At 41.0% G+C, this 27226-nt stretch overlaps 2 protein-coding genes across 2 annotated transcripts in view; both read left to right on the plus strand.

Moving 5' to 3' along the window:
* The window catches only part of rassf3 (Ras association domain family member 3), a gene marked incomplete at its 5' end in the record, with an annotated part of 51970 nt that extends 31258 nt beyond the window's left edge, over positions 1 to 20712 (plus strand). Inside the window, 5 exons of the mRNA XM_079183618.1 lie at positions 11243 to 11350; positions 12753 to 12926; positions 13457 to 13544; positions 15195 to 15310; positions 15653 to 20712. Of these exons, the coding sequence (XP_079039744.1) occupies positions 11243 to 11350; positions 12753 to 12926; positions 13457 to 13544; positions 15195 to 15310; positions 15653 to 15802 (636 nt within the window). The 3' untranslated portion in view covers positions 15803 to 20712. The remainder of the gene's footprint in view (positions 1 to 11242; positions 11351 to 12752; positions 12927 to 13456; positions 13545 to 15194; positions 15311 to 15652) is intronic.
* Positions 20713 to 21717: 1005 nt separating this feature from the next.
* On the plus strand, positions 21718 to 27150 carry LOC306713790 (adipocyte plasma membrane-associated protein). Its single transcript, XM_079183619.1, has 9 exons — positions 21718 to 21746; positions 22577 to 22666; positions 22796 to 22917; positions 22995 to 23096; positions 23316 to 23468; positions 23542 to 23657; positions 24419 to 24579; positions 24695 to 24890; positions 26383 to 27150. Coding segments are annotated over exons 1-9 (1152 nt in total). The 5' UTR covers positions 21718 to 21744; the 3' UTR covers positions 26593 to 27150.
* Positions 27151 to 27226: the final 76 nt, after the last annotated feature.

The following is a 27226-nucleotide window of genomic DNA, read 5'->3' on the forward strand; positions in this document are numbered from 1 at the left end:
ATTGGCCTATAATAACATCTCCCGCTCTATGTCTGATATGATGCATTTTAAGTGATTTTAAATGTGGAATTCATCATTAATTTATCCTTTTTAAAATCTTGTTCTTCTCCTTCTCTAGTTTTAATTAAGTAAGTTTGAAGTTTTGTCCTTTTTATGAAGCACAAATGCCAAACATTCACTTCTTCCAGCTTCTCAAATGTGAAGATCTACTGATTTTTCTGTTTCATCTCATTTTAAATTAAATATCTTTGGACAAAACTTAGCAATTTAAAAAAAAATATTTGTTGTTGTTATTTGAGAATTGCTAATAAATACAACAATTTGTTTACAGGCAAGTATAATTTTTCACTGGTTGTGCAAGTGAAGAACCGTTAACGTTGAATCCCGTAAAGACTAAACGATCGAGTCGGAGAGATTAATAGACGGTGAAATCAACTATTAGTTCCAGAATATGTATTATTTATCCGGTCCTGATGGTCTGGTGTGCCCGGTCACAGCTTATGAAGCTTGTGGACAGTGATTATGATTAATCATCGACCAGCTGCCCTCTAACAGACTCTCTACTGTACGGCTGGAGGCCAAACTATCTGAACAGGTGGTCAAGTGGTTTCTAAAAAGCCTCCCCCCTTCTCCCCCATTCCTCTCCCCCCTTCCTCCCTACACTTCTCTGTGGAGAAACTGACCACCTGTATCTTCATATTACAAGGCACCAGATGGGAAGAGTAACCTACCATGTATGGTCCATAAAGAACTGTATTCTTCTTATTTATTCTGCAGAAAACAACATGCTTTCTGAATAATTTCCAGCAGTGGATCATCTATCTGAAGTTCAGAAGTTTAAGTTGGTTTTGCTGCTGAAAACGTGTAATTATTTAAGTCTGCTTGTATGAAAGTGAGTGGGGCCTTCTCTGTGTTTATGTGATCAGTAATGAGGCGTGTTGGTCTCGTGCTCGTGTAAACCATCCCGTCACGTACCGGTCTTCACTTAAGAGGCTCATCTGGGAGCCGTTCAGACCGGCTGTGATCTCCGTTCGGACCATTATCTCCAAACCACAGCTCGCTTTGAGGCGGTTTGGTGTTTGATGTGCGAAAAGGAGAAAGTGAGAGTCTTAACGATGATAAACGACGAGGCGGGTCGACTGAACCTGTGCGTTGATCGGTTGAAGACCTCCGTCTCTAGAGGTTTTCGGTCCGGGGCGTTGGTGTCGTGGGCAGAGGTTGCTGTGTGGAAATGTTTAATTTAACGTGGTGCTAATAACAGAGAGAGAGAGAGAGACGTCGTCTTTAGCTCACTGATAAGAAACTGGAGTCAAGAAATGTCTCAACATCTATTTAATGGATTGTTATTAAGTTTGATGAAAACAATCACGGTCCCCATTAGATGCTAACATGCTAATGTTTAGCATATTTCACTAACAAGCGTAAACCTCATAACTCTTTTTTTTAGTTTAGTAGTTTAGTATATATATAGTCGATATATATATATAGTCGATTTACATATAATTTACTGATTCAGTGTAAAGTTATTCTTTAATTTTAGTCATTCGTGTCCATTTTAAAGCCAAAATAACAAACGTTAGATGTTTCCAGCTTTTTAAATGTGTGGATTCTCAGTTTTAAGTAACATTTATGAAAGAAAATAGTCTTAAATGACAATATGGTATCAAATTACTACAAGTTGTTGTAATACAATAGACACAATGAGGATGTCAAAGGCAGGGGTGTCTGTGTGCGGCCTGATAATGGACACAATACCTGTGTGTGTGTGTGTGTGTGTGTGTGTGTGTGTGTGTGTGTGTGTGTGTGTGTGTGTGTGTGTGTGTGTGTGTGTGTGTGTGTGTGTGTGTGTGTGTGTGTGTGTGTGTGTGTGTGTGTGTGTGTGTGTGAGAGAGAGAGAGAGATGACTATAATGGGGCTCTAGTCACCTCTGCAACAGTGGAAAATCCCTTAAGAGCCTGAACACACGCACAAAAACACAGATTCCCACATCAAGCTAGCCAAACCAGACCAGTGACACCCAACCACCGTGAGCCAAATGCTAATGTTCAAACCCCCACACACACGCACACGCACACGCACACGCACACACACATCAGCATACTGATCAGCCAGAACCAACAGAACGTCGAGGTTTCTACCTATAATGTGCGTGAGTTCAGCGTTTATTAGGATTGTTGCTTCATTTTAAGTGTCACAGGGAAGAACTAATGACACACAGGATGACGGGTTATTCGGCACGCAAGTCCATCAGTCTACAGACCATCATTATGCGTAAAGTCATGGAGGGATGAGTTGGGGGTGTGGAATGCCGTTTACTGCAATTAGGGCGATCCTCCACCACAGAACTTCTTAGTCGACTGGTTTTAGCCACAGATTAGTAAAACTGAGTTTCTCCACAAAGAATCTGCAAACAACTAAGATCGTGAAATAGTTGGTTAGGTTTAGGAAAAGATCGTTACTGAAGTAGGGAAGTTATGTGACAAATAATCAATGCTTTCAGTGATATCTACGAATAACAGTACATTCATTTTTGTAGGTAATGCTAAGAACGCGCTATGAGAACAGCCTGAAATGTGTAATAATATGTGTATAAGATATTGTTCATATGTTCATAGAGAGTTGGAATAAGTGCTATAAACGCATGCATTAATGTCTGCTGCGTGTGAGAAACCTACATTGGCTCAATGTGATCCTCATGCAGCAGGAGACTGAGGGTCATTTGGTAATAGAGGTGACTGATGGTGACTGGCTGCTCCTTCTGTTGCTTCATATCTGACTCATGGAGGACGCTCAGAAGCTCGCTTTCATCGTCCTCCATCGCTGCTGTTTTGTTTGTTTGCGTTTGCCTACTTTGGCTGAATATGTTTAAATTGTATTTAGTCTTTTTGCGGCTTCTTAAAAGCCGTGAACGACGAGCTATTTTGAAGACATTTGACACTAGTTTCCCCACACTTTAACGACTAAATGATGAAAGATTAATTAGAAAAACCGGCTTTAGTTGAAGCCCAACATGCCTGTACTGTATGCACTGGTGTTCAGCTTTGTGAACAGGAAGTGAGGCTCATTGTTGGCTCACTGTGTTTAAACACACACATACACACCTCTATTCCTGCTCCATGAAGTTTCATAATCTCAACCCCCACACGCTTACTCACACACACACACACACGCACACACACACACACACACACACGCACACCCCTCTCTGGGCCTGTTGCTCAATGCTTCTTGTGCTAACAAATGTGTGGAAAGACTCTTTCATTCCGACCTCTTACTGTGTGTGTGTGTGTGTGTGTGTGTGTGTGTGTGTGTGTGTGTGTGTGTGTGTGTGTGTGTGTGTGTGTGTGTGTTGTAATCATTTGACTTCAGGAACGACTGATAGTCCAACATGGTGTGCGTGTGCGTGTGCGTGTGCGTGTGCGTGTGTGTGTGTGTGTGTGTGTGTGTTTGTGTGTTTGTGTGTGTGTGTGTGGGAGCTGTTTTTAAGCGGTGTCTTTTTAATGAAAGCCATTTTTCAGTGTAATGAGAACATTTGAGACAGCGGCTCCAGTGTGTGCTTGGACATGTTTAATGTTATATTTATCTCCAAAGCAAACAAATGAACTGCATGACTAGTAGCTGAGTGGCAGCTAAGGACACTTATTAAACATGTTAGAATATAATTACAACTATTCACTTAGTTGTGGGAAAGAAGTGTATTTCCTGCTCTCGTTTGTTTCTTCTTCTCCCTTCTTCACACGTCCTCATTCTTTACTGGTAATCAGTCTTTTCTTATTGTTCTTTTCTCATCCTTCTCTTCCTCTTTCTTCTAACCCTCCTCTGACCTCCCTCCTTTGTATTCGCTTGTGTCTTCTACTTCTCATCTTTCTTCTCTTTACCTCCTCTTTGTTGCTGTCGGTGAAGGTCTTGATGGAGGACCACCCAGCCCTCCAAACAGCCTCCTCGTGGTCTCCTCGTGGTCTCCTTGTGGACTCCTCTCACAGAGTTCAACCATAACTTTGTGTCCTACACTCTTGCCGTCCATGTTTCCGTGTTGTACTTACTGAACCTCGGTGGAAACATGCCGACAGTTCAGGGTGATGTCAGCGGTCCACTTCGGTTCACATCAGTGTGTCGAGCTTCTCGTCTCTCTGCGGTCCAGATGGTTTAGTCTACAGGTTTCACTTCTCTGTCTGCAGAGACAAAAGCATCGTTTTCTCTTCTGAAGAAAAATAAACTGTTTCTCATGTACTGTACTTAAGTACAATTATGACGTACCTGTACTTCACTTCTATAATCTGCTACTTTATGCTTCTGATCTACAATTCAGAGGGAGATATTGTACTTTTTACTTTCAGACAGATTGATAAAACAAAATATAATCAACAGATTATTTATGAATTATTATTATTGATAAAGATGGGATTTCATTGATCTTTTGGGGAAATTCACAAGCTACACAGCAGTATATAGACAAGATCAGCCCACCCTAAACAGCTGCAACACGAAAGTAATGTACATATTAATGCATCATAAATTATAGGCTAAATCAATGACATGATATTATTCTGAAATGGGTTATTCTGCATAAAAAAGCTAGTTTTTTGTACATGAAATACCATAAAATGCTCATATCTGCCAATTTCACCAATTATACCAATATTTTCATGGGCTGATATTGGCCCTGCTGATATATTGATGGGAAGCCTTAACGCTGAATTGATTCTCACAAGCGAGACGTGTTGATCAGAAGTTATCAAAAGCTGTTTTATATTGAGAGACAGAGACGGCTCCAAGTCTCTCTCAGCCTTGAACTCCTGGAAGTCGCCCGGCTGTAAATGAAAAGTTCTCTTATAGAAAAGAGACGGCGGTGGTTACTGAATAGTTTATATAGTGGTTGGCTCTGCATAACACAGATGGAGGGATCTATAAAAGGCTTTAACAAGGCTGCACTCTGTCTGCTGTACGAGCGTCCATTAACTCGGGAATGTCCACTTAGGAAGAGGAGTTTGTCTCCGTCCATTAGCGGAGGATCGTCCGCTGCAGAGGAAAGGTGTGAGCACTTCCACCATCTATGTGGCGTTGTATGCGTGCGTATCCATTAGTGCAGGAATTCCGGAAGGAAAGGTGTGGTCGATCTCAACTTCCCCCCCCCCTCCCCCCCGGACGCAACAGGAAGTAACATGGAGAGGGAGGGACGGGGTGAGGAGGGCAGAAAAATGGACATAAGATGAATTTAGAGGAGACCAAAAATGAGCTAAAGGGTGGAAAGAATCAATAAATTTGATCCCATATGAATTAACAATGACACCAGAGATTTTATTAAACGTTTGAGGAGAAGTTTACAGTTCAATTTAACCAGAAATATAGTTTCCAATAATAAAATTGACAGAAAATTAATCGGCAACTATTTTCTAGCTTCTCCAAAAGTGAGTTTTTGCTGAAACAATTTGGGGTTTTGGGCTGTTGAGCAGACAAACTAAGACCTTTGATGATGTCACCTTTGGCTTTGTTTTTATATTTCAATATTTTCTGATTATTTTATCGACCGAACTGGGAAAATAATCGTGAAAAAGTAACTGTTTGAGAGAAATAAAAAGTCACAGCTAACTAAATACAGTGAAATAACAGTAATGTGTAGTAATTAGTACCATATTAGATTCTTTAAGGAAAGTATCAGGAAATAACTTGACTGTGTTTCCAAAGATTTAGTCAGAATAGTACAGATCAGACTGGCAGAGGGCCAGTATGATATAACCAGCATAAACTTCCTTGTTAATGTTTTGCTAAATTTGAAAATGACCTTTGGTCATTTCAAACATACACGGCCTCGAGGAACTTTAGTTAACACAGAAACGTCTTTCTTGTCCTTTTTTAAAATACAGGTTAGAGTCAGTCAGCACAGAAGAACCGCTGTGTTTAGTCTACTCATGACACAGAAACACACAGTCCACTGCTTCAGGGTCTATTTAGCTGAGCTCGGCGTGTTTTGACTGCACACACACACACACACACACCTACATGGTGATGTCATCTATTTAAAGATAGTGGATGCAGACGAGTGTGACTGTGTTTAACAAAGGCAGGAATGCTGCAGGTGTGTGTGTGTGTGTGTGTGTGTGTGTGTGTGTGTGTGAGTGTGTGATAAAAAGTTATTTCTCACACACTGACTCAGACTAAGCTTTTAACTACCTGGTTTATTTGTGAAACCACAGTCGGGGAACATGGAGGCTCTGGCAAAGATACAGATACAGATAAAGCTTTATCTCTGTATCTGTCCTCTTCTTCTTCTGTCTCGTCCCTTTTTACTGTCCCCTTTCTCTTCCTCTTTTTTTCCACTGTTTCCTGGTATCTGGTACCAAAGAAGAGTCGCTTCTGCTTTTTAATCCAATGTTTCAGGCAACAAGTGCAGGACGGAGACATGAAACTTAATTATTCCTTAAATATTGAATCAGATGTTTAGCGCAGTCAGTTTTTATACTTAGGACTGTATTTTTAGGAGTCCTTTCCTATTCTAAAGCTGGGTGATAATATGTTATGTTGATTTAAAATAAGTGCCTTTTATATATCTTCCTAATCAGCTTTCAAAATGTCAAACTTCACCTCTAAAAGCACGATTTGTCCACCATCAGAACCTGCAATGAGACCAGTAATATGAGCCTTTATTCATTGATATTAGCACCTTATGATGTACAACATCTCAAGAGACATTATATATATATTTGGATATCTGTTCCAGCTAAAGGCTTGATTATTATCTTTTGTTGTAGTTTTTACCTCCAAACGTTGGCTAAATCCCTGAATCAAGTTCATCCTCCTCTCTGTGTCTCTCCATCTCCCAGAAATTAACTACAAATTCAGTTTTACAAAGTCTGTCTTGCTGTCACCATTTGTAATTTCCATTGGTTATAAGATTTAGGTCAACATTAAGCTTCATTACTGAGCCTCGCCTGAAATACAGAAGGCCTCCTGCTAACATCAGGAAAAGGAATGCATTTTATGAAGCATGTGTTTAAGCTTTGAGGGAAACATTTAACGAGTGAGGTTGCGGTTTAAGTTGTTATCTACTCGCCCAGGGACAACAGATGAAAAGAAGTATTGTGCAATACATGTATTGTAAATTAAACTAAATTGAGGAAAAATACGAATGAATGGCTACATTTTAATTAGGTTATAGTTTTAGTGGTTCTGTCTTCATGCGTCCTGATTCTGAGTTAAATCTTCTGGGATTCGACTCTATGCAGATGATGTTGCTCTCTGACGTTCAGAATTTTGTTCTCTAAAAGGTGATTAAAAGTTGAAAGCAGGCAGCGTAAGATACAGACCTCAGCTTCAGCGTTAGTCAAGTAAAGATGGATGGATATAAGTGAGATAAGTATCTGTTTTCTGGTGCAAATCTACTTCTTTAGTCTTCGTTATTGAAACCCAGCTACTGTCTTTGTTCTTTCCTTCTTCCCCTCCGTCCGGTGTTCATCCTCCGGCTTCAGTGGGAGGATTCGCTGTGCTCTTAAATAGGACCATGACCTCATCGTGTTGAAGCTCCGCTGTGCTCTGCTTCTCTGGTTTGTTTGGATTTGGTCACTTTGACCCTCCCGGTTCCTCTGAGCTGGACCCACTGGTATTCACACCCACCAGTGTTGGAGTGACATATCGCTATGTCTGTATTAGAATACAGTCTTCAGTCAATGTTTTGCTCGGTTTAAGAGTAGCAGTGATTCCAGCCATTAAGCCTGTTGTTATCAATCATGGGATTCAGTTTTAGTGTCACTGTCACATGACGGTCAAACAGTTGTTTCTTCATTCTGGAGCCTTGTGATCGGCATGAATATCTTTTGGGTTGTGGTCGGTTGGTGACACAAAACAAAACATTTAAATATATCACTTTGTTTGATATTTTATAGACAAAGCAATGAATCGATTGAAAATAATCTGCGTCTTTCCCGCCCTGATGCTTCAGCGTCGGTAAAAAATGTTGCTCTTTGTATCCTGATTGTGCAACAATGTTAATTTGTTCCTATCTCCAAAGCCTAAATGCATGCATTGATGGTAAAAGGTGTAGATGTTGCCATGTTGTTGACTGAAAGTTGTCAAGTTCAATGATGATGGACCTCAGAGCATGATCGGGGGGGTGATGGAAGCTGAATTTGGGGCGTCTTTTCTGTCACGAACCCCAACATTTGACAACTAAAATAATGAAGTTAGCTGTTAGCAAGCTAATGTTAGCTAAGGCTCTCGCAAACTTAAAACTGCATAGCTTTCTTATTGATCCACATTCAAAGTAAATTAAATAAAAACTGACATTTTGACAGTTTTAACCACAGTTATAACGTTTTTCTTGCTGATGTTTTTAGGCATTTTTCTGTTGTTTGCTAGCAGACTAAAACCAATTCTACAAACTAAATCGAGTAGTATTTCCCTCAAGGGGGCAACTCCCCCCCTCTGTCTGTCTCCGTCTTTCTGTAGAAGGTAAGATGACAGATAATCTCCTTACCTGTCACTTCCTGGTAATAATAAGCTTTGACTCATCTGACCCGGCAGGTGCTTAAAGGGAACACTGAATGGGGGGAAAAGGTCAAACTTACCGTCACGATACACCGTTAAACAACAGGTTTTTAGAAATAAAGGACTCTGATGTCCTCAGGTTCGTGTTGTCGTGTTGTTATTTGTGTCTTTGCGTGGAATTGTTGAGGTCCGCTGTGCCTGTGTGTCCTCCTTTTATTAATCCTGATGAGTCAGTGTCTGTGTCTCTCAGGTTGGTTGACACATGCAGACAGACGGGCTTTACGCACCAATATAGGATTTAGATGAAGGAGATTTTTAATCAATGTCTGTAGTTGTGTTTTATTCCCTCCTTTATCTATTGAATGAATTCTACGATAACCATTCATCACATCTGGGGCTGATTTAACTGTTTTTCTTTTATTAATGAAAAATGTCCATCACAGTTTCCCAGAGCCCAATATAAAGTCTTTTAAATTGCTTATTTTACCCAAACAACTGCCCAAAACCTGAAGATATTCAGTTTATCAATATTTTAAACTGAGAAAGGAAGCAAATGGTATTTAAGAGGCCGGAACCAGCGAACGTTTGCCATTTTTCCACAATGAATTACTGATAATTTCTTTTTCTGTCAATTGTTTTCGCACTTATGAAGACAAAAAGACACAAAAACTGTCCCAACGTCTCAATATCAGGATATGAATAGATGCTGAATGCAACCTAATGACCCGAATATTAATCTTCCAATAGACTCTGATAGAAAAGAAGGCTTTTCACTTGTAATCTACAATAAACATCCAGTTTTGACGTTGCATTATAAGCATATCTGTCCTGTTCACCTGCTGTAGAGGGATCATCAAACTCCCTTTTAATCTTATCTCAACACGTGATGACGGACTTGTTTAATGTTGTGAGTATATGTAAGTCCCTTTAGCTCAAACACAGACTGGTGTTACAACGTTAAACACTCAGTGTGTGTGTGTGTGTGTGTGTGTGTGTTTGCACATGTTGCATTGGCACCTTGTCTTTCTCTTGAGCAGTGTGTGTTTTCCATATAAGGGTTGATGTGCCTTCAAAGCCTCCCTGGATCGTGCACTATGTGTGTTTGTGTATGTGTGTGTGTGTGTGGTTTTTAATAGACGTAGAGGAGGGCTGCACTATGCCCATGTAAGCACACACACTGCTCTGGAGAATTAAAGTCTGAAGACTCTCACACTGTACGCACACAAGATAAAAGACATCAGGACAGACGTTCATCTGGTTTTATTCATCTAGAATAGTTCGTTTTGCGTCTCACAAACCTTTAAGAGCTAACCTTTGACCTTCACCTTGTTTGTTTACGTCTTGTTTTGTTGACACAAAGACGAGCTCATTAGTAAACGGATGAAGACGAATGCTGTAAATGTGGATTAATGCTGCAGCAGATGCTTTCTTTTTCATTATCAGTTAATCTATTGATGCTTCTTTAATTTTTAATGATCAGATAAAGAAACATCCTCAGATCGTCTCATTGGAGAGGCTGAAACGTGGCGCCAGTATTTAACCTTTTCTAGTTAATTTAGAAAATAAAAAAAGCTATTTTTGTGATTATTAAGCTCAATTAACGGTTTCATTTTTGTGTCTATAAACTGGAAATAGTGAAACATTTCAATAATCAGTATTTGCCAATAATGCCAATAATGATTATTGGATGTACAGCATGTTTAATCGTTTCTGTAGCAGTGTTTTCCTTCTTATTCATTTACTTAATAGGTGTCTTTTTGTGACGTGTCTGCTTTTAGCGAGAGATTATAAGACTGTAATCTCTGTCGGGATACAACAATAACAGTAACGGAGCGTCTGGGTGGGGACTTCATAGTTCAGCATGTGTCACTTCTTGTTCCTGAAAGCATCTGCATGCAGCGACTACCTGAAAACACTTTAATTGGCTCTGAGGTCAGTGGACGGACTCTTTACGACCGCTTATGGAACATATTTGACTTTGTCATGTGACCTAAATTATAGCCCTGCACGTGTTGTGTGCAGTTGCAGCTTTGTGTTGTAAAATAATAAAACGGGAGAGTCGGGCCGTGTGCGTGGCGTGACTCATAATATCCTGCCTCTTTATTTCTGGGTGTTAAAGCTCGCGTGCAGATGTTTGTCTCCGTGATGTACAGATGTTCGTCCATCGTGATTACAGTGAAGCCTCTTGTGCAGCCGACTTGCATTGTTGAGTTTCCTGCAGCAGGTTTGCATGTTTTGTCTAAATTTAGAAGTCAGTCGCTCGGCATGAGACCCAGATTGTGTTTTGGTCAGGCGCCGACCCTCCAGCAGTGACAGTCCGAACACTTTTTAGTTCGTGAAAATTAACCTGGCTACCACAGTATTTTATTATATATTTTCTGATATATATTCCTATATTTCATGTTTCTTTAGACATATATTTTCATAGGGCCTCACTTTCTTTGTGCATTAGTCGATTAATCTGTAGTTTTGGTAATTTTTTCATGCCGAATGACTTATTTCCAAGAAACTCATGAACACACCTCTGCTGAAACCAGCTTTAGTGTGTTTGTTTTATTTGTGGAGAAGAGGAACAGGACTCCCTTCTTCACTCTTAATTGTTGTACATGAACTTTACAATCTGTACAAATTGGTGAGGAAGAACTCTAGTTGTGCACTCGTCCTCGTGTCGCGCCGCCGTTTGTCTGAACAGAGACTGTGATGTTTCAGTGATCTCGGTCGACTTGTGACTTATCGTGTCACGTTTTCTCTCTCTTGTCAGGATGTGGAGAAGGAGCGAGAGCTGCGGACCGAGTTCAGCAGGGAGGAAATCAGGCAGAGGATCGAGCAGTACAACATGCTGACTAAAGACCACCTCAAAATGACACTGGTGAGTGGAGCGCACACACACACACACACACACACACACACACACACACACACACACACACACACACACACACACACACACACACACACACACACACACACACACACACACTGGCTGAGTCAGTGAGTTGTATGTATTTGGCTTGTTTCTTGTTTCTTGTGTCTGTTCTTTTGCGTGTACATTTAAAAAAGATGAATATAAATAACCGCCGTGATGAGCGAACATGCAGAGTCCTGCAGGCTTTTTAATAACGGCGGGCTGATGTTTCAACATCCACGCTGCCGTCGTCCTCCACCTCCCAGCATTCCTCAGCGCTCGCATCAGAGTGGCGTGATGTTATTCCTGCTATTGTTCTCCCCCACACTGTTTCCTTTGGCAGCGTGAAAGGTGTCTGAGATTGTATTCACAACCATGACGCACTATAAGTCTCTGGATCATAGGTGAAGCAGAGCTGAGCTCTCCTCCACCCTCCAGAGCTCCAGATCTGGGTCAGTCCACGGTGGACCAGGTCTCTGCTGGAGGATCTGGGTCTGTCCACGGTGGACCGGTCTCTGCTGGAGTCTGAGCTGAAGGAGGTTCTGGTGAACCTGCATGATTTCATCTGGTTTCACCAGAATCTGACCCGGTGTCTCCGATGACGAGCTTTAAGAATAACTCTATAGAAACAGACCATCTTCTCTCTGATGGTCTCTTTACTGATGGAGGTCTGATAGAGGATCAGGACTAAACTAAGACTGGTTTAAGTTATAAGCCTGAAACCAGTTCCTCAACACCTGTTGGAGTTGATAATATCTCTACGTGAAGCTCTCAGACATTCAGTCTTTACCTTTCTTTGTCATTCTATCCTTCTTCTTGTCACTTCATCTGTGAAGTTTCTCTTTGTCACCTTATCTAGTTTCAGCTTGTGTGTGTTTTTTGTTTTTTTCCTCCTGATCTCGTTTGTCGGCTCATGACACACACACACACACACACACACACACACACACACACACACACACACACACACACACACACACACACACACACACACACACACAGAGTCCTCCAGGCTCAACATGGAGTAATGAGATTAAGATGCTCTCCCTCTGTCTGGGGCCATCTGTCCTGCAGGACGCACTGGGTGAACTGGGTGAACTGGTCTCCTCTGGGAGAGACCGTGTAACACGTACGGTGTGTTTTTAACTGTGATTTTACGAAAGTAAAACGTCCTACGTTTGCAGAAGATGTGCTGCTTTTCTTTGTCACGTGTGAGTCGTTTTAAAACTTCAACGTACGGAGCTGAGGAGTTTATAACCGGAACATCTCACCGTTTATCAGTATATTAAACAAAAAGAGTAAACTATTTATAAAGAAACTCCTTGGCAAGTAAATAAATTAAATTATCTCTCTCTCTCTCTCTCAGAATCCTACTGGTGTGTATACTGGCTTCATCCAGGTCCAGATGGATCTGAGGAGGCCGGTGACGGTGCGGGGGGGTCAGAGAGGAGCCGGTGGAGGCCGGGTGGAGGAGGCCTTCTATCTGCCCAGAGGAGTCACCAACACCCTCCACATCAGCTCCAATAATACCGTCAAACAGGTGGCTCTCACACACACACACACACACACACACACACACACACACACACACACACACACACACACACACACACACACACACACACACACACACACACACACACAGTCAGCACAACCTAATTAGGGTCTGATGACAGACGGGTTGATTTCAGACGCCGGCTGATGTTGAAGTTTTATTACATTTTCATTCAGTTTTTTCAGTTTTCTGACATGTTGATTAACTTAAACTGATTGAGTTCATCAGACTCAGAATATTTAGTTTCTGATTGGCTGCCAGGTGTCTGTTAATTAGAAATAAAATAATTTAAGATAACTAAGGTGAAAGGTGTTTAGTCCCTTTCAAACAACACACACGGCAGAAAGTAGCGTTTTAATGACCATCGGTCATGAAGAAGCTTTTATTAATTGTTTGATCTCAGAGTAATATTACCCATCAGATCATGAAAGATAAAGAAATACATTATAAAAAAAGTTTTGATATTTTACTAATTTCTTGTGTGTGTGTGTGTGTGTGTGTGTGTGTGTGTTTAGGTGATCGTCGCCTTGCTGAACAAGTTCACAGTCGCAGACAACCCGGCCAAATACGCCTTGTTCAAACGCTATCGCAGGGAGGAGCAGGGTAAGACTGGAGCCTACTGTGTGTCTGTGTGTGTGTGTGTCTGTGTGTGTGTGTCTGTGTGTGTCTGTGTGTGTGTGAGAGAGAGAGAGAGAGAATGTGTGTGGGAGTGTGTGTGTGTGAGACTGTGAAAGCGACAGGGCTGGAGACAGTGTGTTTCATGCCACTCATGCCAAGCAAGCTTGGTATCAGATGCTTCGGCACTGACATAGTGTTGTGTGTCTGTGTGTGTGTGTGTGTGTGTGTGTGTGTCTGAATGCCTCGCCCTAATGTTGCTGGATGCTGTGGGGCTCTCCCCACTATCAACAGCCCACCAGGGATACCTCACATGTATATATAAACACACACACACACTCTTTGTGAATCAGCAGCTGTTGCTTGATTTCAAATATTATCTTTAGCGTCTCAAAGAAAGGGAAAATATAGAGTTTATGGGTCTCATCCTATAAAACAAGACCATGTAAAGTTATTAAATAGTTTTTTTTAATTTGTTATTTGAAGTCTGTGAAACATTTTGCCTCCTGGTCTGTTGTTTAGCTCGTTACTGGAGACGCAGAGTGAGACTCGGCTAATAAAAGACGTCTAGACTGACGTCTGACGACAGATGTGTGCAGACTGAGCTTCATATATAAACCTCCCAGACAATAGTGGGGTGAAGCTTTTATTTAATATAAGCAGTTGAGTTGGCTAGCTGTTCCCCCTGTTTTCAGTGTTTATGCTAAGCTAAGCTAAGCGGCTGCATGGTGTAGCTTAGTATTCAACAGTGCGGTATCAATCTTCTTATCTGAAAATACTCTTCTTTGTGTGAGTTAGATGAGACGACTGATGCCACTCTATTGTCTGTTTGGTAAATATGAAGCTACAGTCAGCAGCTGGTTTAGCTTAGCTTAGCATAAAGACTGGAAATGGTGGGAACCAGCTAGCACGGCTCTGTCCAAATGTAAAATAATCTTCCTACCAGCAACGCTAAAGCTCAGTAATTAAGACAACATATCTTGTTTATTAAATCCGAACAAAAACGAAACGGAGAGTTATGTGCCGGAACATTGGTCAAAGCCAGGCTAGCTGTTCCCCCCCGTTTCCAGTGTTTATGCTAAGCTAAGCTAAACAGGCTTCTAGCTTTAGCTAGATATGAGAGAGTGCTGTCAATCTTCTTAACTTACTTTCATTATTTATGAAATGTAGTATTGTGATTCCTAAAATATTATAAAAAACTATTCTGTTTGTCACTTTTATTTGATGTTTTTTCAAAGATACTTTGATACATCGACATTGTCATACGTTCATATCTTTATCACAACTCTCTCATTTAACTGATTTAATCAAATGTATTTGATCTAATTTACATTTTTCCAATTATCAGTATCGGTATCGGCCTTAGCCCAGTGTTGTTGGTCTGTTTGCTGTGACGCCACTTCAGTTCAACATCATGGATCTCTTTCGTTTTTTCTAAATTACTGTGGCCGTTAATGTGCCGCACCCATCCTTTCATCTTCTGCCATGTACACACACCCACACACACACACACACACACACACACACACATTCCAAATGCAACTGCAGCGACCGCAGTGGTGCCTGCATGCATGTGGTTTAAAGGACTGCACATACTGCCTAAATTAATCTCTGTGTGTGTGTGTGTGCATCCTGCAGTGTATGTGTGTAAGCTGGCGGATGGCGAGCAGCCGTTGTTTCTTCGTCTGGTGGCGGGACCCGACGGCGACACGCTGAGCTTCGTCCTGAGAGAACAGCAGATTGGAGAAGTCATGGTAACTCTTTCACCTCCATCTTCCTCGGCAGAGTCTCTGTGTCTTCTTTAATGCGTTCACAGTTAAATATTTCTTCCTGTTATTCGCTTTCTCTCCTCCTCTTCCTTCCTTTTCTTCTCCTCTACTCCTTTTTATGGAAGCTCATTTCTGCAAGAATCCTCTGTTCATCTTTATTAAAATAAACCTCCTCTTCGTCTCATTGCCTTCTTATATATCAGTGACACAACAACAACAGCATGATACATATTATAAAGACCTACTCCTACTAAACAATCCCGCAGCATCCACAAGAGAAAACAAACTAAAATGTTATCGATAAGGTTTCTTTGCTCCTCGTTTCAGTGGGACGCGTTCTCCATCCCCGAGCTGCGTAACTTCCTGCGGATCCTCGACAAGGAGGAGGACGAGCAGCGGGAGGCGATGCAGAGGCGCTACGATGCGTATCGCCATAGACTGGAGGAGGCGCTGAGGGAGGTCAGAGGACCCTCTTAGAGGATTAACCTCCATGAGACAGGAACACTGCCCCCTACAGGGACGGAGGAGGTGATTCTCTTTTTTTTTTTTACCTCCTCAGAGGACAAAAATAGTGTAAATTTTGCCGGAGAGAAGGATGTGACTGCAGAGTGAGAAGAGAGGATCCAGCGCCTGGAAGAAAGGGATGATATAAAGGAGATAAACTGACGGACTAAATCTGGACGCTGGAGTTTGATTCAGCCTGGATTAAAGACTTCAAAGTGCTGCCTGCTCTCACCAAAGATTCACTTCATCGTGCCAAACTCATCCTCTCTGCACCCCTCTCTTCTTCTTCTTCTTCTTCTTCTCTCACTCTGTCCTGCTGTCACATCATTTATCTAATTCCTCTTTTTATCCTTTTAAACTTGTGAAAGACTCAAGGCCATATGTTGAGTTAGAGGTTTATTTAATTTTTGTTTTTAAAGGTCTGTACATATTTTTTTTTTCTTAATTTATATGGGTGAAGCTTTTTATTGTTTTGTTTTTGTTGAAACGGCAACAAAAAAAAGAAAAAGTCTTATTTCAGTTTTTTGTGCAGAGGCAGAGGCACCAATGTGGTTGTTGACACAGAGACGGAGAATAGTTCATCCAGACTGCTACTAGAGGTAAATACACAACATTAGCATCGAGCTAAAAGCATCTCACGCTGCGGCTACATAAACCAAGACATTGAGCGAATACACTGGAAGTAAAGAAGTCTCGATTCAAGGAACAAGTAGCCTGCATGCAGGTGTGGAGCCTCGAGTTTTAGTGGTTAATTATGTGGGTTTTTTTTGCTTTGAATAGAACATAAAGATGGCAAATAAACATTTAAATAACAGAACAGACGATGTCAAAGACGATACAAAGATGACATCGCTATCTTTAATTATATATATTGTTGTTATTATTATTATTGGCACACTACAGACTCCATAAAAGTTGTCCTGAAACTGAATGTGGTTGACGAAGGTACAGAGAAATATAAAGAGTTTAATGTGACTGAAAACATCAAAAAGAAAAGGTTTCTACTGAAAGACTAAGAGTGAAAGTAGAGGCTTGTGAGCACAGGAAGAAGTTTGGTTTGTGGTTGTTAAAGATAGTTTGTGAAGACGAGCGAGGATGAACCGACTCCTGACCTTTTGACACCGTGTGGTCGGAGGAGGGAGGCGTGAGATTTGACTGGTTTCTGGAAGTTGACCGAGCAGCGTAGAGGAAGTAGAAGAGAGACATTAAGTGGAAGGAGGAAGGACGAAGACGTGGAAGGACCGCGGTGTGGCCGTCACCTTGAGGACAATGACGGGATTCAAGCCACAAGTCGCCGCGATTAACTGCTTCTGAGGTTTTTGCGTTGACGAAAGCTCCTGTAATCCACAGCTGATGGAACAGGAGGTCTGTAAGCGCTGATAGCTGCAGAGAACAAGGGAGGGAAAATGGCTGCATTGTCCGTCTGCCTGTCTGCCTGCAGACATTCATTTTAAGTAACGCCTGTGTTTTTGTGCTCTTATCTCAAGTTAAAACGTGCAGCCTTGACCTCCTTGTCTACCCAGGTTTCAGCTTTTTCACGGTGGATAAAAGATGGAAATATTAAAGAAGGAAGGAAGGAAAGGATGGTAGTTTAAAGTAAAGGATAGAAAGACGTCAAATAAATGAAAGTTATGCAGCCGCAAGTGCAGAAGAAGGTACAAAAGTTGAGGTGTTTTTGTGCAGTAAAGGTTTTTAAAGTAAATTGCTGCCTTAACTATATATGCAATGTTGTCTTTAGTAAATGCAACTTATCGTTTGTGGCTTAGAGACCAAAGAGGCTTGTTTTCAATATAGTTTTGTAGAAGAGTCTGTTTTTGTGCTTTGTGAATGAGCAGAAATCCAGATATTTGAGGAAACTACAGACAAACAAGATAAAACAAAGACAATCACTTTGACAAACTACAAATCAGATTTTTAAAATTGATCAAAACTTATTTTAAAAAGATGAATGAAAGAAGTACAACACCGCCGCCTAGTGGACAAACACTGCAACTATTCTCTCATTTCTGTGTCAAAACGTTTTTATTTTTTTCTTATAACCAAAGATATTTTTGTGGTGTTGCCTGGAGCAAAACATATATTAGAGGCCTTTATCCCACTGGAGGGAAAACATAGTTTATAGTTTTATTTAAAGGGTTTTAACCCTCGTTTCTTCTTACTTTCAGACACTGGGTTAACGCTGTGGAAGCAAATAAAGAAATGGTCAAAAGGATTTGAATCTTACAAGCAGCCGAATGTCTAATTGTGACATTTAAAGATGAACTTCACCAGATTTATAAATTACTTCAGTTTTACTCATCGTGAGGAGAAATACTTGTAAATATATTATTGTTTAATTCTGTAACTCTGGAGGTCACATTTAGGTGGCGGAGAGGGTCTAATGGAAGAGTTGCATTATGGGAAATGTAGGACCGAGTGGTTTTTTTGGAGCTTGACCTGTACTACAGACTAAAAGTCAGCACATGCTTTTTAAATCTGTCCCCCTCAAGAATTTAAACTTTATGGAAGTGCAATAATAAATAATTGGAGCATCCCTGAATACCACTGAATGAAACGTAAACATTTGCGCTGCCAACAATGAACAAAATCTGATTTAAACTACTGAATATTTCAAACAATTCACATAAATTATGTATTCAGTCGCTTGTAAAGCTCAAAACTATTTTGTCCTTTTTTTTTGCTTCCTTATAATATAATTTAAAATGATACGAAGTCTGCATGGAAACAGTTAATTAACCTTAAAGCCATGTTGTTGTTTGTGTATCTGATAAACAACGTCAGCTGTTAAAACAACACCAGACGAGTCGTATCAATTAATTTTTGGGCACTTTAACTTCGAATTCAGGGAAGACGGGTTTTCTTAATTCATTTTTTTTTGTTGATCTCCTGCCGGCATCACACTCTGTACTTTATCTTAACATCTAATACTCGATTATCTTATTTTGAAAGATCTCGTTAAGCTCCACTCATAATGATGTTTTTATTTTTTTTAACAAATGGAAGTTATTTTAAGCTCATTTTATTTTGTCTCAACGAGCTTCCGTATGATTTGAGTTTAGCTGTAGACTGTGAATCTCGCATGTGTTCCCGTTCCTTTGTGTAAATACATGCTTACTGTACAAACTACTGGGCTACTTTAAAGCACGCGTTACCATAGATAACAATGGGGGTCGGACGGCGTTTGGAAACATTTTTTGGAGTGAAAATGATTAAAAAACAGCTGATTTCAAATGCGGTCGGATCTGCTGGTGATATGAATCCGGCTGGTTGATCATTTTATCTGTAATGAAAAGCTTTTGTGCCAGCGGTGCTGATGAATGAAGAGTCGATGTACCTGGTTTGTATTCAGAGGTTCAATCACAATATTGAAGTTTGTTTTCAAATTGTCATGTTAAATCATATGATGCTGATATTTTGTGTCCCAGACTTACTCCGTTCATGTGACAACAACTAAACCATCGGAGCAAAGTCTAATGGCTGATGAAGGCCAGGGAATGTGGCTGAAAGCTCTGGAATAGAAAACGGTTTCAGTGTTTTGTTTTCCTTTATTTTATACATTTAAGTTTTGTCTAGAGCTGAAACATCTATAGCGGGGATAAATCAATTAATCAATCAACTGACAAATATTCTGCATTTTGATCATTTTTTAAGCAAATGTGAGGATTTGCTGCTTTTCTTTGATAAACTGATTATAGTTGAGTTTGTTTCTGTTGTTCGCACAAAACAAGCGGTTTTAATATGTTGTTGTTGTCTCTGAGGATTCATTAAGAGCTTTTTCTGGACATTTTTCTGGCAGAAATTCTCTGATTTTAGCCAATCAAATGCGAGTATTTCCTGGTTTTATTATAGTAAATCCTCAAGGTATACTTACTTAATTTTTTTCCAGAGCTTTCAGTGCACTTTGTGACACGATTTCTTGAAAATATTTGTCTAACATCACATCCTACAATATCTATAAAATGTGTTAAATAGATAATATTTATTTTTACTTATGTCTGATTACGTCCCAAAGATTATCCTTAAACAAAGCTATTTTCATGCACCCTTACATATTTAAAATCATATCTACGAGCATTATGTGGTCGAAAAGGACAGCTGGAATTATATAATTATTTGCAAATTTATATTTTTTAAAAACCTCTGCAGCCACTAAATTGCAGGAGTTACATCTGGAGCTTTTGACCACATCACATGATCTTCATCTGGTCACTTTTAAGGACAAAAAGCTCCAGAACGGTCACTAAAGGGACCTTTGTGGTGAGACTGTTTTTCTCTGCGGCTCCTTAGTTAACGGACGTATCAGCTTCGATTCTACGAGCAGCTTTCGGGCTCTTAAGATCTTCTGTTTTGTGCGATCTGTGTTTGAATATCCAGAAACTGTAACGTTAAATGCCAAAGATCTGTGTTTAGCTCTTCTGCCATTTAAGACACCATTTCTTGTTCCAATTATGCAGATTATTGTTAACTATACAGAGAAGAGATCAGGTTTATATTCACATGAGTTCTTCGAGCGTCTGAGCTCAGAAACACAAAGTTTTACACAAAAAAAAGGTTTAAATTTCAGACCTGAGCTACAAAATCCGAATTGATCGTCTGTGATTTATGATCATGAATCCTCTTTTATTAATTCACCAATCTGTCTGCCGTAGATTAAAGTCAATAGAAGCCATATTTTAGTGCAGGATCTATGAAAAGCTCGGGTCTGAGAGCTCGGACCTCAGCGGTGCCTTTTTAAAGTTTCATCACGTGTTTCAGTTGTCAACAGTCAGCTGGAGGCGGGTCTTTATTGTTGGTGGTGTCTTGTGGTTTTCTCTCTGAATCGTTACCAAATGTGGCCTTTCCGTCACACGAGGCGGGCGGCATCTATTAAAGGTGGAATCAAAACAAAACGAGTGCTTCATGGATGTTTTTTATTGTCTTCTTGTTGTAGTCGTTGATTTAAGATATTGTAAATGGGATTATTTTAATACAAGAGTTTAAAGATTTGTCTTTTAATTTCATTTTGATGATACTCATGCAAAAAACCCTGGTTTATTTTGGCGTCTAATAAGAGAATTTGCTACTTTTATTTATTTTATATCATTTTAAATTGAATATCTTTGGGTTGCAAACAAAAAAAACCAACATATTTGAAGACATGAACTTCAATGAAGATAGACATTTTTTCCACACTAAAAAACAATCATCAGATTAATGGATAATAGAAATAATCGTTAGTCACAGGCCTGTATTTCCTAAATCAAGCAAGACTTTTACTGAATTCACATTTAATCCACAGACAAACTGTACAAATGCCGGTATTTCAAAATAAATCAGGTTTTGTAGCATAAAGACCGTAAACGTGGATAAAAAGTCTAGTGATAGTATTTTGACAGACCTCCTCTTGACTTCTGTTTGAACCTGACTCACATAACCTCCAGACCCCCCCCCCGTCTCACGCACGAACACTAAACTGTCTCGTGTAAAGCTACACGAGGGAGCCTGCCAACGCTGCCTTCAAAATAAAAGCTCACACTGTCTCGTCTATGTTTTGCTCATCCTTTCACATTTCCAGAAGAGGTTATGAGGGAAATGAACGTACCAATTTTTGAGAACATAAAATAATCTGACAAAACAAAACTTCCCTTAAAGCCCCGATAATATGAATATGCACCACTAAAGTAAAAATATCCATGAAAGTGAGTTTCCTACAGTGTTTTATAGCGCTAACATTTAAAACCGAGTACTCTGGACGTAAAGGTCAGTAAAGTATGATAAAGTATGGACCGGAAACGTGTGCCTCGTCGCTTTTATTCTGAAGGCCTACACCGGATGCTCCCGTGTATACTCAGGTGTACTTCAGTGTTCTCTGACTCTCGCTCATTCAGCCGTGTGCTGCAGCAGGAAGAACAGACAGCAGACGGCAAAACTCAACTATGTAAGTTTGACACTTAGACTGCTGATTATTATTATTTATTTAAACAACTAACCCACCGGTTCAGGTGTCACTCTCACAACAGAACACGCAGCTGTGGGTTTATTAGACCAAAACAGATTCCTGCCTCAGCATTTGTGAATGTATTGTGAAATGCAAATTTACAAGAAGTAATAAAACTTGCACATTTTACTTGCTTTCTGCAAGGTGCCAGCTCACATCTAAAAACAAAATAGTTGTATTAATGGCGCATCTGCATTAGGACACTGTGTTCATGCAAACTGGTGCAGAAGTTGCTCAATCAGTGCGTTTTGGGATTTCTGTTATTTCCTGAGAAGAATGTCTCGTGTTCTTCACTCCCGGTCCAAATAGGAGGAACAAAGAACCAATCTCTGAATAAACGCTACAATCTTATTTACTTGATGAACATTGATGTGTAGTTTGATTCAGACCCTTCACCTTAGTGTAACCAGCATGCAGCGTTACATCTTATAGATCCTGTGTGAAGCATCTTCTTCATGTCAAAGTTCACCTCACCATGTGTGACACAACACTGTTGACTTATTAACGGCAGACTGTGAACTGCACACACACACAGTAGAATCCTTTAATTTTGCAGCTTTGATTCCCTATTTTTATATTAAAATATAAAAGTGTTAATATGCATGAATTAAGAAACTAAGGGTCAGTGTCATGTTTGCTTTATTCTACAAAATGTAGGCTTTAAAAGGACTTTTAATTTGAGTTTAAATTATCTTAAATGTAGTTTTTATTTTATTTTTGTCTAAAGTGTAATATATAAATAACAGTTCTTTATTTCTGCTCTCTGTCAGGTTGGGTAAGAGATCGTTATTAGCGGCTCTGCTCGCTGTGGTTGTTGGCGTTTATCTGCTGCCTTCTCCTATAGACCCCAAACCACATGTGTAAGAACACACACACACACACACACCCACACACACACACACTCACTCCGCTCTTATATTAACCCCATTACCGCTGCGTCGTTTCACTGCAGTTGTCGCTATCAGTTAAATCCAAATCCGTTCCTCCAGACTGAAGGGGCCCCCTCCGGCCCTCGAGGGGCCGCTGGCTGTCAACACCCGGCTGCAGAACGGCCGCAGGCTGTTCACCGGGAAACTACGCGGACCAGAATCCTTCACTGCGGATGAGGAGGGTGAGCGTTTTCTTTTAAACTTTCTAGATTAGCTCGTCAATGGGATTGGACCCCTGAACCATCGTGTTGTGTTTCAGGTAACGTGTTCACAGGGACGGTGGACGGGAAGCTGTGGAGGATCGGTCCTGATGACAGCCTCACCCTCATCACACAGATGGGACAGGATCTACCAGAATGTGGTCTGTGTTTTATTTTAAAAACCTCTGTTTCTTCTTCTGTGTGTTTTTTTTTTGTAGTCAGTATTTTGGGGGATGGTCAGACTTTAAATGAGATTTGTAAACAAAGCAGTTAAGTTTTGCTAATAGATGAAGAACGCTCTTTTCTTGTATCCCACAAAACAATTTTTCAGGCAACGTATTGAGAAGTGTACGTGTTCACACACGTGTGTGTGTTTTCAGGCAGCAGCACGGACTACGAGCCCGTGTGCGGTCGTCCTCACGGTGTTCGTCTGGATCGCCGCGGTCAGCTGATAGTCGCCGACTCGTACTTTGGGCTGCACAGCGTCGACCCCAAAACTGGAGAAAAGACTCTGCTCCTTTCTAATTCACAAGGTATAGTGTGATGGCGTGCATGCTAAATAACTGTAATGTGGCAAATACATCACTTTGTTTCTTTGTTCCTCAGGAGCTGACGGCGTTCCCTTCGCCTTCCTGAACGGGCTGGAGATTTCCTCCCAAACTGGGCTCATTTATTTCACCGACTCGTCCAGCCGATGGGGACGCAGACACGTCAAGCTGGAGGTGAGATGAACAGAAAGCAGCATCCATTCAGGGGTTTTTTTCAGCGCTGCTCAGCAACCGCAGCCCTCCAAATGACCCCACGAGGACACTTGTCCTCTTTTGCCCGTCCATCCGGCCGGTTTGCCAGAAGAAGAGAATACTAATAAGAATACTAATCGGAGTTCATTCAGTTCAGCAAACGGCTGAGTGCTGCTGAGGAGAGACGATCTGATTATTATTACAACTGTTATGTAGAAGAAGAAATCTGGTTCCATTTATCAAGACAGAACCTGCGTCCCTTTGACCCGAAACCCCACACGAATAACCATTAAATGTCTACGTAGGGAGCGAGTCCACGATGTCGCACCGCCGTGTTTCTACAGAAGCCCAGAGCGGACAAACCAAACACTCGCTCCAGAGAGGGACATTTGCTTTTTCTCGTTGCCGCTTCGGCCGCCGTAGTTCTCCGACGCGCTCGGCACACGGGAGAAGTTTCAGTTGGTTGCAATCTACGACCTCACCACTAGAGGCCACTGAATCCTACACACTGCACCTTTAAGGTGAAGCTATTTAAAAGTAGGCTAAGCTAAGCTAACGTGAACTAAGGTTAACTTTAGTGCACAGATTTTATGCAGCAGGAAATTGAAATGCACTTCAACTTCTCAGAACTATGACAAGTTAGGATGTACTTAACCTCTTGAACCCTAGGCCTATTTTTAGCCTAGGGTTCAAGAGGTTAAATGAGCTAAATGTGATCTAAGCTGAACGGTTTGATGTTCCAGGTGATCGAGCTGAACAGCCTTGGCCGTCTTCTCTCCTTCGATCCAGAGACAGGAAGTGTGAAGGTGCTGCTGGATTCTCTCTACATGCCCAACGGCATCGCCCTGTCTCCAGACGAACACTTCCTGTTGCTGGCAGAGACGAGCATCGGACGCATGCTGAGGTACACATGCACACACACACACACACACATATCTACACACCTACACACTCACTCTCTCTCTCACACACACACACACACACACACATTCCTCAGCTGACTCTCTGTCCTCTCTCAGATTTTGGCTGAAGGGACCGAAGGCCGGCACCAAAGAGGTCGTCCTGGACAACATGATCGGTTACCCCGACAACGTCCGCCGTAGCGACCACGGAACATTCCTGGTCGGCATAACGACGACGCGGTTCCGGAAGGTCACGCCCCCTTTCCTGGACCTGATCGCCCCGTACCCGCCCGTCAAACGCCTCCTGAGCAAGGCCAGTGTGGTTCATTGTTACATAATTTATAGCTAATATATACGTCTGATATGATACAGGTGTGTGTGTGTGTGAGAGTGAGTGTATGTGTGTGTGTGTGTGTGTGTGTGTGTGTGTGTGTGTGTGTGTGTGTGTGTGTGTGTGTGTGTGTGTGTGTGTGTGTGTGTGTCGCTAATCTAAAGAGCCGTTCATCCAAACTACTTCACACTCAGCAGGTGTTTTGTTCACGAGTTTGAATCTGAACATGCAACGCGTTGATATTGATCAACTTTGAATAAACAGACGAACGGCGCTCTGTGCAGCAGCCGGGGGCGGAGCTTGTTCTTATTTTTGCTCCACTGATTTCAACATGGCGGTCGGGTTAACAAACCTTTAATATGTTTCTGAAAACATTAGAGGTGAGTCTGGAGTCAGCCAGCGATGGACTGCAGGAAGCTTCTAGAAGATCCATCGTTCTGCTCTGAAGTGGAACTGCTGAACAAGACACACACACACATCCTGAAGTCGTGTCTTTAGCCACTTAAAGTCGACTTTCTTTAAAACCACATGACTTCAGTCAAGCACAGAATCGGATCTTTGTCTTTTCGGGTCGTTGAGTGCAACCCAGAGTAGTAAAAATTAACTTAAAGAAAATTAGATTATTGCAAATCAGAGTTCAGATGGCAAACAGAGATAGAACTCTTAGAGAACGTTTCTCATCCTGAACTTCGTTTTAAAGGCTGTGCAGTCGTGGAAGAGCGGTTATAACCAAATCTACTTTCCCATGATGCATTTGGAGCGCTGTGTGATTCACAATGATCTCGTCCGTCAGTCAGGAGGCAACAACAGGTTTTGTTCACGGCTGCAGAGACTAGATGGTGTGAAATGTGACAGGACAGGGGCAGGACCCCTTTATACACACACACACACACACACACACACACTTGGAAGTAACAGGTCTGAACTCCCAGTGAACTCTGGGAAATGCCAGCTGAGGTCAAACTGACTATTCAGCTCAAATATAATGAAAAACCTTGTTTTTATTCAAACTTTTATTCAAAGATGTGACCGGACTACTAATTAACACAACAGTGTTCAGTGATGTGGAAGAAGTATTCAGATCTTTAATCACTAATACTACAATGTAGAAATACTCCATTACAAATACAAGTGATTCTGAAAAGAACAAAAGTAATATCAGCAAGATAGAATTTAAGTATTAAAAGTACAAAAATATGATTTTTTAGTCTATAAAATATAAAAACAACACAATCTTCTGAAAGCATTTCTTTTGTCTAACCAACAATATAATATCCAAATATATCTAATTTACTTCATGTACTTTATTTACTGTCACGTGACGAAGAAAAGCAGTAAATTCACACATTTGAGAAGCTGGAACCATCAAATATTTACTGAAACGATAAATTGATTATCAAAATAGTTGCTGATTGACTTTCTTTAGATGTACGTCACCTTTTTAATATTAAACCGAAGGCGTTGGTGTTTGCAGGTGATCCCTCTGAGCTGGTACGACCTCCTGCTGCCGCGCTACGCTCTGGTCCTGGAGCTGGGCTCGGACGGCGACATTGTGGGAACGCTGCACGACCCCGAAGGCCGGCTGACGTGGGCCGTCAGCGACGTCTTCCAGCACCGGGGGAGGACGTACCTGGGCAGCACCGACCTGCCGTTCCTGCCCGTCCTGGAGGGATGGGACAGCTGAGGACGCGGCTCATTGGTTCATATGAAGCTTCTGATCGAGCAGCTACGAGGACAGTTTGCGCTGCTTCTGGATTTGACTTTTTTTAAGGTTTTAAGCGTCGACTTCTGGAGCGACGGGTGGATGATGTGTGGATAAAAACCCGGATGATGACCTGAGAGGTGAAGTGAAAGAACCGTGATCATCTCTGAACAAACTTCCATCTGCTCAAACTAAAAAGTGTCACAGAAATGTTGAGCTAATACCTTAAGTTATAAACCTAAATGGTAGAAATTAGAAAAGTTAATGAAGTTCATCTTTGCACTGGACGTCTGCAGACGAAACACTGAGTCAACTTTCTCTCGTACTGGAATTAAACTTCAATAGAGACACTTTAAATGTTATTTAGCATTTTCACCTTCTAGTCTTTGAATAGTTCATATTGTTTGAAAGAGAAACAGAAGATTTGAGGATTTTTAAATTACACTTAGAAACTGTAATTTCAAACTGTATGAAAAACTAAAAGCGGTGTGGTTGTGTTGTATTAATACCATATTTGACTGTTAGATTTTAAAATAAATATTTTATATAAAAATGAGAAATAAGTGAGTCTCTTATTATATCTTTTGGACATTTGAAGATCTCTCCTTTGACTCCG

Source organism: Pholis gunnellus (assembly GCF_910591455.1).
Source record: "Pholis gunnellus genome assembly, chromosome: 22".
NCBI lineage: Eukaryota > Metazoa > Chordata > Actinopteri > Perciformes > Pholidae > Pholis > Pholis gunnellus.

Excerpts from the sequence above, each read along its gene's own strand:
- LOC306713790 (XM_079183619.1), top strand. Across the intron at positions 22,667-22,795 it reads ATAGACCCCAAACCACATGT|ACTGAAGGGGCCCCCTCCGG; the intron begins GTAAGAACACAC and ends CCGTTCCTCCAG. Across the intron at positions 22,918-22,994 it reads CTTCACTGCGGATGAGGAGG|GTAACGTGTTCACAGGGACG; the intron begins GTGAGCGTTTTC and ends GTTGTGTTTCAG.